Source organism: Silene latifolia, chromosome 1, assembly GCF_048544455.1.
Source record: "Silene latifolia isolate original U9 population chromosome 1, ASM4854445v1, whole genome shotgun sequence".
Classification (NCBI taxonomy): domain Eukaryota; kingdom Viridiplantae; phylum Streptophyta; class Magnoliopsida; order Caryophyllales; family Caryophyllaceae; genus Silene; species Silene latifolia.
In genome coordinates this window covers 200,272,902-200,289,290 of record NC_133526.1, presented here as the reverse complement: position 1 = coordinate 200,289,290, position 16,389 = coordinate 200,272,902, and the positions used below count along the sequence as shown (strand labels likewise).

The window sequence follows — 16,389 nt, the reverse complement described above, 5'->3', positions numbered from 1 at the left end:
CTTTCTATTTATACTAATTTGTTTGTGTCCAAAATCCGTCGAACAAACCCCTCGGGAACAAAGCGCGGCACTGCCGCGCTCTTCAAAGGGACGCAGCTCATGCTGCGCCTCTTCCCCAGGCTCACTCCTATGATTTCCGCGTTTGGATCTTTCCTAATTCTATAACACGCGTGATTTCCTATTCCTATAGGATTTTATTTTGGTAAACTACGGAAGTTTACCATGTGTTGGGATTTCCTAATTTCGCGGGCACGCATTTCGAGGCGACATTGACATTTTCGCCATTTTATCACATTTGTGTATTTAATTGTCCATTTAATTCTTTTTATTACTCAAACATTTATATATTTATTTCATTTTCTTAATTTCTTTTTCTACATTTTCTAACTTATAAATTTCTCTTTTTCTTTTTTTTTCTGGGGTAACCCTCCCTACCGTCCGGTCATTTGCAGGTCATTTCCTAAAAAAAATTTTTGCATTTTTGCGTTTCTTTCGAGTCTCATTGTGCGCTAATTAAAGGCCTTATATGTATATAAAATGTGTGAATCGCGTGATTTTCCATGTAAATTTCGCAACAGAATGTAGGCGTAAACCGTTATCTACCAAACCTGTTCAAGAACTAACTGCGGGTACAAACAAACAACCCAAAGAAAGAAAGGCACTCGTGCCATCATATATACAAAGAAAAAGCAAATATACAAGCAAAAGCGGGGCTCGCGCCCAACAAGTCCAAATGTACAAGCAACCGGGGCTTGCGCCCGACCAAATCAAATCCAAGAAAATCGGGGCTTGCGCCCAAACCAAGTCCAAAAATGTTTCAAAATCAAAATGTACAAATCTACAAAACTACACAAGCTACTGCTGGCACCCTCCAACTCAAAGAACTCTCGCCATCGGAGCGGCGATCTCGGCATCCCGAAACTCGAGCTCCTCGACAAGCGAGCCGTCTCCTCCCGAGCCTCAGGCCAACTCTCGTCCCGACTCGCGGTCACCCCCGCAAACAAGACAACGAATTGGCTCACGTCAATCAACTCAATTGGAAAACCAAAACTCAAAAAAAAAAAAGAAGATCGAAAAATGGGCACAAAGGTTCATACCTGACGACCTCGACCACCGACGAGTGCCTCAATGGCCGTAGCTCGTAGTCGGTTGGCCACCCTCCATAGTGCCACGAACCGAGATGGCGCGACCGCATTTCAAAAGGAAATTCTCGGAAATTAAACAAATTCATCAAAACGTGTTCTTACACGAAAACCATGCAAAATGGGAGCTCACCCTCCGAATCGATTGCCGCCATCATCCAGCCGCATCCGTCACGGCTACGTCAAAGTCGCGTAACTCGAGATCGTCGTCCTCCCGGTAGCGTCAGTGTACTCGAGGGTCTCGGGGTACTCTGGGGGCTCGATGCCCGCCGCCTCAACCTCCTACAAGGACAAAACAACTCTCGTTAATCGATGATCCTCCGTCGTAATTTTCAAAATCAAATCAACAAGAAAACAAAGGATACTCACCACTACCGGCCAATAGGCCAACCTCCCGTAAAGGAACGCCGAGTAATCCTCCTCAGGGAGAAGAAGGTCGTCGCCACTAGCACCGGCCAGGTCCGCCTCCCCCTCAGCCTCAGAAGGCTCCCTAAACATCGTCCTAGGAGGATCGACGGAACCGTCAACGCGCCCCGAGCACCGACGAGCTAACCGCTCGCCCGATACCATGCGGACCCATCGACGTCCACAACAAAGAGGCTCGAACTCCTAGGACGAAGGGTCTCAAAGAACAAAAGGGAGGCGCTCCAACAGCGTACTCCGCCCAAGTCCGGGCACCCACCGTCACAATATGAAGGCAAAGGTCATTCCTATGATCAATTGAAAACAAAATATCGAAGATGTGAATGAATACAAATGGGATACTCACGCCGCTCACCGAAGGCGTTCACATCCCGCCGGTAGACGTTGTGAGAAGAACGCTTGCTCTTCGTCCGGCACATGACCCAATCCCTCACCACGGGATAGGCCCTCTCCAACGGCTCCGTCCTCTTGGGCGCGAGGTCCGGAAAGTAAGAGTACACCCACGCCTGTGAAACAGAATAGTCAATGACGATCTTTCGATCTTTGATAAAAGAAAGGAATTTACGTTGATTTAAAGGTAGGTTCATACCTCCAACAGTAGTCCAGGTCCGACAGCGCCAGGAGAAGTCCCCTTCTCCATCAGCTCTGGGCGAACCATGGCCCTCATAAAGCGGATGAGGACCGCAAAACCAAGATGACCCGGTCCCAACGCCCTAAGGAACTCGGTCGAAAAAAAGGGGAGAAGCTTCGTCGACAACCTCTCACCCTTGTCTCCGAGGTAAATCGAAGACAAGAACCACCAAAGCCACGGACGAGCCCTCTGCTCGGCATGCAAGGAGGAGGAGCCGTCTCCCTCCCATCGATCACCACCGATCTGGGGTCTTCCCCGCAAAGTAATCTCGAACATAGGTACTGGGTACCAAACCCGGACCGCAACACCCTTCGGCGACAAGTTCCAGCCGATCAACCTCCTCGCCTCGGCCGAGTCCGCCCTCATGCCACCTCCGCCACACCATCTCCTCGATCCCGCACGGCTGTAAATCATGCCATAGTCCTCCAAGGTGACTCCCACCTCACCAAAAGGCAGGTGAAATGTGGAAGTCGTATCCCAGAATCGATCCAAGAAAGCGCGAACCAAGCTAAGGTTGGCCCGCAACTTCCTCTTCACGATATCCCTCCAAACCTGGACCAGAGGACCAAATGCTCCGCGCTCAATCATGGCCCTCTCCTCCTCCGACGACCGCTCGTAGTGCTCCATCGCCGTCGTATACCCGAGAACGACCGGGATGTTCCCGCCTCCTATCATGATTTGAAACAAAGCTATCTTTAGTTTTGGAATAAATTTGAAAGAGATTTGAACAAAAACGGAAAAGGATAGGTAATGAGTTAGGGAATTCCTATTTACCAAGCTCTTCACCGTCCTGTAGGACAAGTGACCCTCTGCAGCCCACACAAGGTGCCTGCTCTCCCAGGTCTCGGCCCACGCAGGAGCACCTCTCAGCTGGCGACCCCCTCGTCCGAGGTGGGCCCGTCTCGGAATCTCCTCCTCGTCGCCCTCCTCCTCCTCGAACCTCCTCTGCAGCAGCCATCACCGCGGCGGTGAAGGCCTGCTCTAAAGCCTCCTCAACAGCAGCGGCGTCTATGTCCATGGGATCTCTCCCAGAAGAAGAAGCATCGTCACCTGCAACGATTAAAGCAAATCCAGGCCGCGTCACATGACGACAAGCCCTTGTTAAGTAGTTTTCGAGCCTTCAAGGCCCAGAAATCGCCCCTTTCCGGCCATCCTTGGCCATGTTCCCGCCAAACCCAATCACTCATGTGATGAATAGGGTCGAGTCAAGTCAAAGTCAAAGCCTAGTTCCGAGTTCGGGTCGAAAATTCGGCAGCATTTCGCTATAATGGCGATTATGCCCTAAAAAGTGTCCTGCAAAAGTTGTCACAAACCAAACTTCCGAGATGACAGGAAGTTTAACCATCATCCAAGGGTCCCTACTATCAAATTTCATCACAAATGGGCAATCCTAAGGCCATTTTCGAAGCAATTTTCGATCTAGCTGTGAAACCGTCTCAAAATTCGCTCAAGGGCTCAAAACTTGATGAAAATTCGAAGTAAATACATGGTTATGTTCCTAACATTGCCTACTACTCGTTTCTAGTATCAATTTGGCATGAAAAATTCATTTGGGGGAAAAGCCCCAAATTTTCGATCAAAAGGGTCGAAAACCCTAATGTTTGCGACTCAAAATTCGACAAATATGGAAGATTAATGCAAGATTAAAGCACATACCTCGATTAGTCATATTCCAAGCAAGCTTTTGAATCCAACCTCGACGAAAATGGTGAAGATTTGAGAGAGAATGGGGTGATTTATGTTTCGAATGAAATGAAATAAAACCTTTCTGATTTCGCGTTTTTACGCGGAATTGCTTTGAATTGGGAACAGAGACAGCGGCGCGCTGCGCCTCTTCCAAGAGACGCACTCTTGCTTTGCGCCTTTTCCTTTGTTTCCCTCCTGATAGATTTTCAAAAATTCGTTATGAGTTCGTTACTCGTGGGCCCATCTTTGGTGCGCCTCTTCCTCGATGACATTTTACCACTTTGGTCCGTTTCGACGATTTCCTTTCGTTCCGGCCCGCATTTTTATCCAAAGGCGACAATATTTCGCAGATTGTCCGAGTTCATTTTATCCCGCACAAAGATTTTCGCAGATTGCTCAACCATTTTGTCCGCGCAGTAGTATTTTGCAGTCCTGCTCGCTCGAGACTTTCTTCCATGACGATTCAGATGTTCCTAGTCGTCAAATCATTTTATCCGGTGCAGTAGTATTTTGCAGTACTGCTCATTCGAAGTTTCTCCCACGACGATCAAGATGTTCCTCGTCGTCGATAGGTCCCCAACAAGAGTTCGCTTGAGACCGACGCAAGCAGATTCGACTTCCAAATTTCGCCAGAATTCGCTCGAGACTGATGCAAGCGGATCCCCCAGCAGTTTCTACCGACGTCCTGCTGTTTTCAATATCTCTTATTCCCCGCGAAGATCGATTAAGTCTCGGTATGATCTTTTCTTATGGTCGGCGAGCCTCCTTACGTAGTCTAATGGACTTTAAACGACCCTCCCGATAGTCGACGGACTCTAAAATGTTCCCGACGACGTCCCTTGGTTCGACCCCCTTGAACCGCCTCGCGTCGCCATAGTCGTCGAGTTGTAATCTTAGATTGACTGATGGCTATACTTTGACTTTCGCCTTGTCCAAGCCTCGGTCAAAGTGGGGGCTCAGAGACACCTCGTTTCTGCACCCCTCGCAAACCACCCGTTGATGATTGGGCCGCATGTTTGATTCGCGGAACGATTAGTGACAGATTAAGAAGATTGTCGTCAAGTGATTGCTCAAATATAAATGTCAACCTCTTAGTTGTCATCTACGTGCCGATACGGTCGTTTTGGCGATAATTAGAGTACATTCGAGTCCGGTCAAAAACCGTCTCCATTTTCTCGATAGTTGTTAAATCCCGAGTCGAATGTTCTGGAATGTTCCGGATATTTCTATTCCATATTCACCAAATTTTATCTTTTGGCAAATAATATCCCGTAATATTCAAAAGATAATCAAATTAAATCCGTCCTACCATAACTAAAACGCGAAATCTTTCTTAGCGGAGGAAACCTCCTGGGGAACAGACGCAAGAGTCTTTGCGCCTCTTCCAAGAGACGCATGGGCTGCTGCGCCTCTTCCCATGCCCTTCTTTGCATGATTTACGTATCTTTTTTATATCTTTCCGAGATTCACTTCCAAAGAGTCTCCGAAACCCTATTCCTTCACGTGATTAGTATAAATAGGAGCTTTCGTTCCTCATATTTCTCACGCGAGTGTCCGCCCTTCTCTTCTCCCTTTGCATTCTAGACTTCGTTCTTACTAATTGGCGCCTACGTGCTTGGACTTCCGACCACGTAAGCTCGGATCTTTCCGGGTACCAGCCTCTCCGTTGCATGACCGACCAATTTGACCACTACACTCAATCAATCTAATTAATCAACTTGTTAAATCGTTTTCCTCTTACGAGGGCACTCTTTCCTTGCATTCGCGTCGAGCATCACTAATCGATCTTCTTAGTTCTTCTCGTTCCGTCAACATGTAAGTCTGAGGGTGTATTAATCCTTATTTATTTATTGTATTTTTAACAATTGTAAGGTTTATGTCGAAAGCATTGCATTAAAACCGATTTCTAAAACCGTCTTTAAAACTGTTTTGGATTTCCGATGAGAGAGACAATCGAGAAAAGACGCAAAGAATCGCTGCGCGCCTCTTCAAAGGAGCGCGAAGAATCGCTGCGCGCTCTTTGTGAGGCCGCCAGCTTCTCGCTTCTTTTCTTCTTCCTCCGTCCTCTGCAATTCGTATCAAATTTATTTGTTTTGTTTGTTCGTCTGTTAATTCTCTGTCATAAAATCATAATAATTAGCATGTATATTGTATCATATATTTCATCATTCATTCACATGTTTAATCCATCTAATCCGACTTAAATCCCAAGTAATTCATATTTGCGGGTTTTCGTCAATAATATTCAATTCAAGTTCTAGGGATTCAATTCGTTCATGTTGAGTTTCTGGGATTCATTGTTGACATATTTTTCACCATGTTCATTGTTAATCCGCCATCCATTCGTCATGTTTAGTTAATTATTCGCTTGATTGATTCGTTCATTAACATCGACCCTTCACATGTTTAATCTGTCTTTAATTCCGTCTTCATCCATGTTTTGCTGTTTTATGACCTCAATCACATGTAAATAATCTGTAAATCACTTTCATCCGAGTACATAATCTAAATCAATCCCTTAAATTCACCAATTAACGTTAACAATTGCGCTTTTGGCTTCACAAAGCAGAGTTCGTCCTTGGAATGCAGACGCAAAGAATCGCTGCGCCTCTTCCAAAGGGGCGCGATGTCTCTTCTTTGTTCCAGGACGACTTCGTCCCCGAACTCCTTTTACGCCTTGACCTATATTAATTAGTTTACGTATCAATTAACTAATATTCGTAATATCGCTAATTCCTGTTCGTTAATTTGTTGTTTTATTCCTTTATTCCTTTTTTATCAAATCATCCGTTTTAGCGGTACTTTCGACATAAATCGCCTAATCCGTTGTAATTAATGTAATTCTTTTTATCCTAGTTATATTTATTGTATTCCTTTCATTGTTTTGTATGCTTCGCATGTAAACGAGCATTAAAATCCTACTTTGACCCAGTTGTTTGCCTAATTAATTGTTCACCGACTTAGCTAATTTCACATGTTAGGATTAATCTATTGGATGTTGCATTGCATGCATATAGCCGACGATATATCAAGTACGAATAACTTCCCTAATCATTAGTAGAGGCCGCTATCGAGGCGGGCGGGATTAGGTGTTCGATCAAAAGAGCTTCCTAATACGTACCCTCACCCCTTACTCCAGATCTCCGTGAGCACCCGTGTTCATTGGCATCCACGAGAGTCATTCTAGACATAGAATGCTAAGGGTAACGATTGCTTAGTGTTCATGTCGCTACTTTGTGTCTTGACATGACACGAGGTATTCGAACGGTTCCAATTTCCCATAAAAATTGGTGGCGACTCCTTACAAAATGCAAACGCTTGTTTTCGAGCCCCTTCACTCACCAAGCGCCCCCGTGGGCGGCCCGCTGTCCACACAACATAATGAGATTGACTTAGACAGATTCCATTGGGGTTTCGGATGACCTTAACTCCTAGGATAACATCAGCTTCTCCTAAGTCCTTCATCTCAAATTGCGATGACAAAAAATCTTTGGTTCTAATTATGACCTCCAAATTATTACCAAGTATTAACATGTCATCAATATATAGGCATATAATTACACAATCAGATCCCATCATTTTTGAATAAACACATGAATCAGAATTGTTCACCACATAGCCATTACTTATCAAAGTGTTGTTAAATTTCTCATACCACTGTTTAGGTGCTTGTTTCAGTCCATAAAGTGACTTGTTCAGTTTACACACTTTACACTCTTGACCCTCAATCACAAAACCTTCAGGTTGAGACATATAGATCTCTTCCCTTAGTTCACCATTCAAAAAAGCAGTTTTAACATCCATCTGATGTATAACAAGGTTATGAATAGCAGCTAAGGCGACAAGAGTCCTAATAGTCGAAATTTTGGTCACAGGAGAGTAAGTATCAAAGTAATCAATACCCTTCTTTTGTGTAAAGCCTCTAACTACAAGTCTAGCTTTGAACCTCTCTATTGTACCGTCAGGTCTCATATTCTTTTTAAAGATCCATTTACTTGTAATGGGTTTGCTACCTTTAGGTAAATCAGTCAACTCCCAAGTCTGATTTGACACAATAGAGTCAAGTTCACTTTTAATAGCATCTTTCCAAAAATTAGCATCAATGGATTTCATTGCCTCACTATAGGTTTTTGGGTCATCTTCTATTAAAAAAGCTGAAACAAACTCATCACTAGCACAAACAGTGTATCCAAGTTCAAACAACATCGTTGTATCATAATCATCACCAAAGTTCTTTGGGCATTTAGGTCTTTTACTTCTTCTAGGTTCAACAGAGACATCAATAGAAGTGCTAGCACTGGCATGTGAAGACAAATCAGGAGATGCAACAGATAAACTAGGAGATGTTACAACAGTTTTCTGAAAAGGAAAAACATGCTCAAAAAATTCGGCATCTCTAGCCTCAGATATAGAACGGTCACTCAAAGACATAAATCTATAAGCAGAGCTATTTTGAGCATAACCTATAAACACACAATCATAGGTCTTAGGTCCAACGGTAGGTCTCCTAAAATCAGGTAAACCCACTTTAGCTAAACACTCCCATACCCTAAGGAAGCTCAGGTTAGGAGGATAGCCCTTCCAAATCTCGTAGGGTGTCTTGTCAATTTTCTTATGAGGTACACGGTTAAGAATGTGACAAGCTGAAAGAATTGCTTCCCCCCACATATCGTCAGATAGGCCAGAACTTAAAAGCATAGCATTTATCATTTCTTTTAAGGTTCTATTTTTACGTTCAGCTACACCATTGGATTGGGGTAAGTAAGGTAGACTAGTCTCATGTATTAAACCGTTTGCAGCACAAAAGTCGGCTAGATAACTGGATTTATACTCACCACCTCTATCAGACCTTACCCTTTTAATTTTCCTGTCAAGTTGGTTCTCAACTTCATTCTTAAAGTTTATAAAAGATTGTTCTGCTTCATCTTTAGTCTTAAGCAAATAGACACGGGTGTATCTAGAACAGTCATCTATAAACGTAACATAATAATTCTTGCCACCTCTACTTGCAACATTTTTGAAGTTAGCTAGGTCGGTGTGAATTAACTCAAGAAGACTCGTGTTCCTAGTAGTCACAGGTTTACTAGGCTTCTTTGTAAACTTAGCCTCAACACAGCTAGCACATTTAGAGAATTCTTGACTCGTCAAACTTGGAATTAAACTCATAGTTCTAAGTTTTTTAATGTAATCCACATTCACATGACCAAACCTACCATGCCAAACATCAATAGACTCGGATATAAGCGAGAAGAAGATGCAATATTATTAATAGCGAAATCGGTGTTCAATACAAAGACCCCCGAAAAGATAACTCTTGCCCACAAATTCCCCATTACGCGACATTACCACCTTGTCGGCCTCAAAAACAAGTTTCAAACCAGCTTTGTTTAACAAGGCACCGGACACAAGGTTTCGACGCAATGAGGGTACAAATAAAATATTACTGAGAGCAAGTGTTTTCCCGAGGTGAGTTTGAGAAAGATCTTGCCTTTGCTGTGATCTTTGCGGATGAAGAGTTACCCATGTAGACGCATTCCCCATCAAGAAACTTCCTCGAACTCGCCGAATAAACCCCTATCAAAGACAGAGGTGTCTCGAAGCTCCGATATCAAGACCCATTCAAAGAACATTACCCACCGATTAGCTTCCACAACCACAACCGCAATAAAATCATCATCACAAGAACATTGGCCTCAAGATTTCTTCTCGAGAACATTGGTAGGCTTTGTGCCCAGGTTTTCCACAAACATAGCAGACAATAGGACCCTTAGCAGCTTTCAGAATCTTAGGAACCAGTTTGGTATGCTTCGCTGGACCATTCTTCTTTGCAGGACCCTGGTTCTTACCCTGACCAACCTTGGCCTTACCCTTACCCTTATATTTTTCAGCATAAGACGGACCACCAGACTCAACCAGATTAGCTTTAACAGCAGCAACAACAGGAACAGTTACAGATTGACTAGCAGGAAGGTCTTTAAGGCGATTAGTGTAACACCCCCTCATACCAAGGTGCCTTACCAGGACTACCCTACCATGAAAGTGTGTTACCATCTCGGTTGCCCGAGGTTAGTACATATCAAAAGCGTCTCGGCAACGAGCACATTTATTAAAGTAATCTTGTAAAGTATAAAGTTTACAATATCCAAATCCAAATACTGGTTTAACAAAATATAACTCCAAAGTCTAACAATAAAAGAAATCCAACTAAGACTCAGACGGTGATGCTATGACTGGTGATGGCAATACTCTCAAGACAGTCCCCAAGCTCACACTAGCAATACCTGTCAAGCCTGCTCACCATCCCCGAATGGATCACCGCAGATTCCACAAACAACAACGGGGTCAGTATTACTCAAATATTAAGACAAACAAACGTAGAAATCAACTGATCATCACCAATTCCCAATCATCCAATCTCACACAGTAACCGACTACACACCGAAGTGTGTAGCCCTGCCAGATTACCTATCGCAACAGGTAATCCTCGCCGCCAGTGGGTGACCGCAGCCGATCCCACCTAGTCCAGCTCCTCAACGAGCGACAACAATCCCTGTCCCTTAATGTGCACATCCCCTCCCGTGGCGGGTTCCACGGAGGGCGAACTAGGGTGTGAAGCCACTCCCGCAAGTGACTCCACCACAATCACAATCACATGACATCACAGCCATCTCAATCCCCTCACACCAACATCGTCACAACAACCTCCATACTCCGATGATCAACAGATAACAATAATCACATCAAACATGTCTTACAAAGAACAGTAAACTGAGTAGGGAAACCCTACCTTAGAAATCAACAGTGGAATGAACTTGAACACTCAGAAAGGCTCCTCTACGAAGTCTTCTCCTATACCATAATCATATCACACAATTACACATTGCACAACCCCCATATTCCCAATTCCGTAAATGTACAGTAACCCCAACGAATACGAATAACATAGAAATAGAACTTACCAACAGTAGGATGAGGAACTATACGCAAGGACTCCGAAGATTTCACAAACAACAAGACTATGGGATGATTAGGGAGTGATTAGGGAGAGATTAGGGTTAACGTAGAAATGATGAAGTTGAAATGATGTTTTGAAAACTGACGCGGGATATAAAATAATCTTAAACACTCCCTAATCAAACCGTCAAAATAATACTCGTCAGACCGAATACTCGGTCGAGTAAAGTTATACTCGGCCGAGTATCCGCTACTCGGTCGAGTATTCACTATACGCGGCCGAGTATTCATCGGCAGAACCAAAACAACTCACAACAACAGCACTACTCGGCCGAGTAGGCTCTACTCGGTCGAGTAGTCACCAAAGAAAATCCGTAGTATTACAATTAGCCTCCTCGGTCCTCATATGTCCTATAAGTTCCTTAAGGGACAAGTCTTTCTTTTTGTGCTTAAGTTGGTTTCGGTAATCAGACCAGGAGGGAGGGAATTTCTCTAGCAGAACATTAGCTACAAAGATATCATCAAGTTTCATGCCTTCATTCACAACATCAGCACATAAGTTTTCATAGACATGGACTTGATCCATGATAGGTTTCCCGTCAGCCATTTGAAATCCCAACCATTTTCCCACAACATATTTCTTTTTCCCTGCGTCATCAGCCCCATACTTAGTTTCTAAAGCCTCCCAAATAAACTTAGCCGACTTATTCACAGCAAATAAGTCGAACAAGGTGTTTGTCATATTATTCTAAATGTGCCACCTAGCAGTTTTGTTGTCCTTCACAAATTTTGCAATATCCTCTTCATTGGACTTAACACCTTTAGCAGCAGGAGGGTAGTCTCAACATCAGTAGGGGTGATAGGTTTAGGCGGGTCATTAAATAAAACATAATCAATTTCTAACTGCTAAAAAAACATCAATAATTTCTGGGACCAACGCTTATAGTTGTGACCATCCAACGACTCTAGTTTCGCCAATTCAGGAACAATTTTCGAAATCACAGACATGGTTACAGCAACTAAAAATAGTTTTCAAATTGTTGGTTTAATTGCGGTAACAGAGAAGAACTAGAATCGAAAATAAACGAAATAGAGCAGAAAGATAGAACCGTAAGTAGTAGTGCCGTGGTAGGAAGCCACTGCCTTGAAAACTATTTGTCCGGTACGGCCGTGGTGGCGATCAGCTAGTGCAATATCCTCTTCATTGGACTTAACATCTTTAGCAGCAGGAGGGTAGTCTCAACATCAGTAGGGGTGATAGGTTTAGGCGGGTCATTAAATAAAACATAATCAATTTCTAACTGCTAAAAAAACATCAATAATTTCTGGGACCAACGCTTATAGTTGTGACCATCCAACGACTCTAGTTTCGCCAATTCAGGAACAATTTTCGAAATCACAGACATGGTTACAGCAACTAAACATAGTTTTCAAATTGTTGGTTTAATTGCGGTAACAGAGAAGAACTAGAATCGAAAATAAACGAAATAGAGCAGAAAGATAGAACCGTAAGTAGTAGTGCCGTGGTAGGAAGCCACTGCCTTGAAAACTATTTGTCCGGTACGGCCGTGGTGGCGATCAGCTAGTGCCGGTAGTTCCCCAAGGATCACACTACAGCCTCCTCACTGTCACGCCCACTCGTGACAGAGAGACTTGGAACGATTTTAAGCAATTACCCAGAAAATTTAGAGAACAGAAGAGAAGAGTGTGAATGAATATATGAAATGAGCTGAAGGCAGTGTCTTATTTATAGGCAGAACTAGAGCAGTTCAGAAGCAAAAAACGTGCCCCTATACTGCAACAGTCAAGGCCTGAAGAACATGAGCCCTTTGCTCAGAAGCAAAAAACGTGCCCCTATACTCGGATTGACTGTATGTTTTGACAACAAAACAGAAGCAGCAAAAACACACACTCTGGATTGGCCCAAAAAGATAGGCATAGCCCGCCGTAGGCGATTGCCAAATCCCAAATCCCGAATCCGGGTATGGATCCGGGGCGAGCCCGGCACGCGTGTGCGGGTTGAATTAAGCACCTCGCAAGGCTTCCACAAAAGCCTTCCTTGACCTACTAGTGATAGTGTAAGGTAAGAAGAGATATATAAACACATAAATCTCTCTTTTCGTCACCAATGTGGGACAATTGAAAAAATTAAAAAGGCCTCAAAAGTCCCTATTTCCAACAAGTAGTTCTCCCTTATGTTTTTGTTTTGTTTTGATTTTGTCCGTGTATCTCCGTGTTACTTCCTTTGTTGAAGAGGCCTTATTATGACCTCATGAGTCATGTGTGTCTTTCCTCTATTTGCCCTATGTGACTAATAAGTAGCGACTATTATATGGATCGTCTTCTGTAACTAGAATCTAAAATAACCATAAAGGATAATTTGCTAATTACATCGTTAATTATAACAATAGAGGGAGAGTAGAAATGATTTAGAATTTGAACCTGAACCAAAATATAATATGCCTGTATAACAGCATAGTCAAGTAATAACCTTAGTAGGCATAAATGCGCAACTTGAAGGTGTGTTGTGGGACTACTATTAGCCTATTAGACCACCTAGAGGATAAATCTCTTTCATTTCTTCCAGTTAGTCTTGCTGAAGACGGGTCGGAGCAAGTGACGGGTAATGCTACTCAGAAAACGGATAGGGGGGACAAGGTGGGGGCACCCCCATGTGCTTCCCTCTCTCCTCTATTTGGGTCATTTGTGAGAGGAAATGGTATCCGTCACTCCAAAGTGACGGATACGTGCCGTCTTCAATGAGATTTTGTGCATTTCTTTTGGCAATCAAAGGATGTGGCTGTCTGTGTCCCACCACCTAATACTCCGGCCTGTAGGCACTCTAGGCAATGTTGTTAGCATCATTCAAATTCAAATCGCTATACATTCTACACGGATTTTGTAAGAGAATCGTTACATGGAAACTCAAGTATTAGGACTTTAGGAGTATTTCTAAAGTGACTATTTTTTGGGTTATGAATATGTAGACAACAATGTTCCTATGTGATAGTGGTTAACGGATTGCCGTAAAGTGACATTATAGGTCGGTGTGGTAAAGTTTGCATGTCAACGCATCAACCACTGTTTTTGTTGTTTTGACCATCTTTTGCATTTTGCCTAATGGAAGAGCAGTATACCTTTGACACACACCAGAGTTATTGGCTTAGACTAGACATGTCAAAAGTGATACATGATCTAAATCTAAAGTAATTCTATCCAAATTAATTACACCGTAACTAAATTTAAACTCGTAGTAAAACGCAATTTGTTGTTGACATGAATTCCACTTGAAGCGTTCACACATGAGCTCAAGTAAATGCTTTTTTGAAAACGCAGAATTGATTTCAAGTTTATGATTTCAATTGAAAAAATTTCGTTGATTAAATTTAATTTAATTTTAATTTTTAGTGTCTCAAATATGGCATTATGTAAATTGGCCGTCAATTGCGAGCATATAAAAGTGGCAATATGAGCGAACAACAGAAAAAGTCGGTAAAATGGCGTTGAAAAATATTTAGTCAAAGTGATCAAGTTATCAAGTATATGCAGTTTAAGTCATGTTGGGAATCTTCATGTCAAATGTCATGTTGGAGTAATACACCTAAAATAAGAGTCAACTAGAAATATTAAAAAAGGATTTGATGCATTTTATTTTCACAAATTCTCCCTTATGACGGAGGGTATCCGTCACAAACTTGTGACGGGTACCATATTGTCTCACAAAAAACCCATAAGGGTGAGAGGAGGAGCACATGAGGTGGATGCCCACCTTGTCCCCTCTACCCATCTCCACTCACAAAATACCCGTCGCAAGATCCGACCCGTCACAAGGGAGACCTACTGTTTTATTTTAGTACAACAAAATGCATTAATAGTTCCTTCAGTCTCCCACCACCACCACAGTAGTCAGTCAGTTGAGTACGCATTAAGATCCTCTCCATTTCCTTTCTCTCCATTTTCTCTCTAAGATTCATATAATAATAGGTTTTATTATACATCCATTTTCTCTCTAAGATGCATAAAATTGGAGCCTTTGGATGAAACTATAATACGATTCGGTCCGTTAAAAAGAAATGGACCATCCATTTCTTTTAGATAAATGGAGAGAACCTTAGCTCGTTAAGTACCATACTCTCCAAGATAAGATAAGACAAGGTTCAACATCATTAGACTTCTCTAATCAATCTTTCAATAATAAGAGACTCTTTGGGATTAGACCGATCATGAGATATCAACTCTCACACTTCTACTTTATTTTAGTTGTTTTTCTTCTCTACTTAGATTAATTACGTTAATAGAAAGCTACACCTGGACAAAAAAAAAAGTTGGATCAATTGGTAGAGGCCGAGCTACACCTGGCGCAGTATAGTAGGTGCCCAGGGGGTTTTGGAGCGTGGATTGCGACGGAGGATAGGAGATGGTCGGGATACGAGAGTGTGGGGACAGGCGTGGGTCGAGGGGTGTCAGAGGGGGATGGTTATTTCACCGTGTGGGCTGGGGAATGAGCTGATGTGCGTGGCTGACCTGTTGCAACCGAATGGTAGGGAGTGGGATGTGGAGGCCCTGAATCGTTTTTTTTTTTGCCGTTTGAAGTACAACGCATTCTCAACATTCGGGTTAGCCCTAACATGCCGAGAGATGTGTGGTTTTAGAGTCTCGAGAAAGATGGGGAGTACTCGGTGAAGACAACTTATGCGTGTTTGGTCGGGGATGCTAGTGACTCAGGGAGCTCCCCCGTCAAATTGGGAGAAGGAAAAGTGGCTGTGGAATCGTTTGTGGAAGGTTCGAGTATGGCCTCGCGTTAAGCTATTTTTCTGGCAACTGTGTAGTGGAGCATTGGCGACCTTGGATAACATTGCAAATCGAACTAGAGGTGAGTCTTCTTCTTGTTATTTTTGTCAATATTTTTCCGAGTCTTCTTTACATTTGTTTCAAGACTGCAGCGTGGCAAGGTGGGTGTGGAATGCTCTCGGGCGGGAGGGGGATGGTACTGTCGATGGGATGGGGCCGGGTGGTAATATGCGTGACTGGGTGGAGAGTAGATGGGGGGAGCTTGAGGCGAGTGAGTACGGATCTTTTATGGTTGGGTGTTGGGCCATTTGGGAACATAGTAATAAGGTGGTGTTTGAGGGAATGCAGGTGGAGCCGGATAGAGTTGTTCAGCGGGTTAGGGATATCTTACACGAGGAGAGTGGGAGTGGGGGGCATGGAAGGGAACGTGGAAGGAGTAAGGTGAAGGACACGAGTGGAGCGGAGAATGAAGGCTGGAAACCGGCTTTAGAAGGATACGTTAAAATTAACGTGGATGCAGGGATTAAGGAGGAGGAAGGGGTTAGCACAGGAGTAGTGTGTCAAGATGAACGAGGTATGGTGTTGTGGGGGCTAACGGTGGTGCGTGAGGTGGAGTGGGAACCTCGGTTCGCGGAGGCAGCTGCGGTGTTTGATGGGCTACAAGAAGCACGAGCGTGAGGACATCAACGGGTGGTATTGGAGAGCGACTGCCTTCAAGTGATTGATGCGCTCGCAGAGAAACGCCAAGGGCGGTGCTCGTTT

General features: G+C 43.5%; 1 protein-coding gene across 1 annotated transcript; it reads left to right on the top strand.

The window, feature by feature from the left end:
• Positions 1-15,528: 15,528 nt before the first annotated feature.
• On the top strand, positions 15,529-16,305 carry LOC141590899 (uncharacterized). The gene has a single exon (XM_074411416.1). It carries the CDS (start codon positions 15,529-15,531, stop codon positions 16,303-16,305), a length of 777 nt encoding a protein of 258 aa, XP_074267517.1.
• The last annotated feature ends 84 nt before the right edge of the window (positions 16,306-16,389 follow it).

What these genes read in the sequence shown, in the direction of transcription:
- LOC141590899 (XM_074411416.1), top strand. Translation starts at nt 15,529, where the DNA reads ATGCGTGTTTGGTCGGGGATGCTAGTGACTCAGGGAGCTCCCCCGTCA.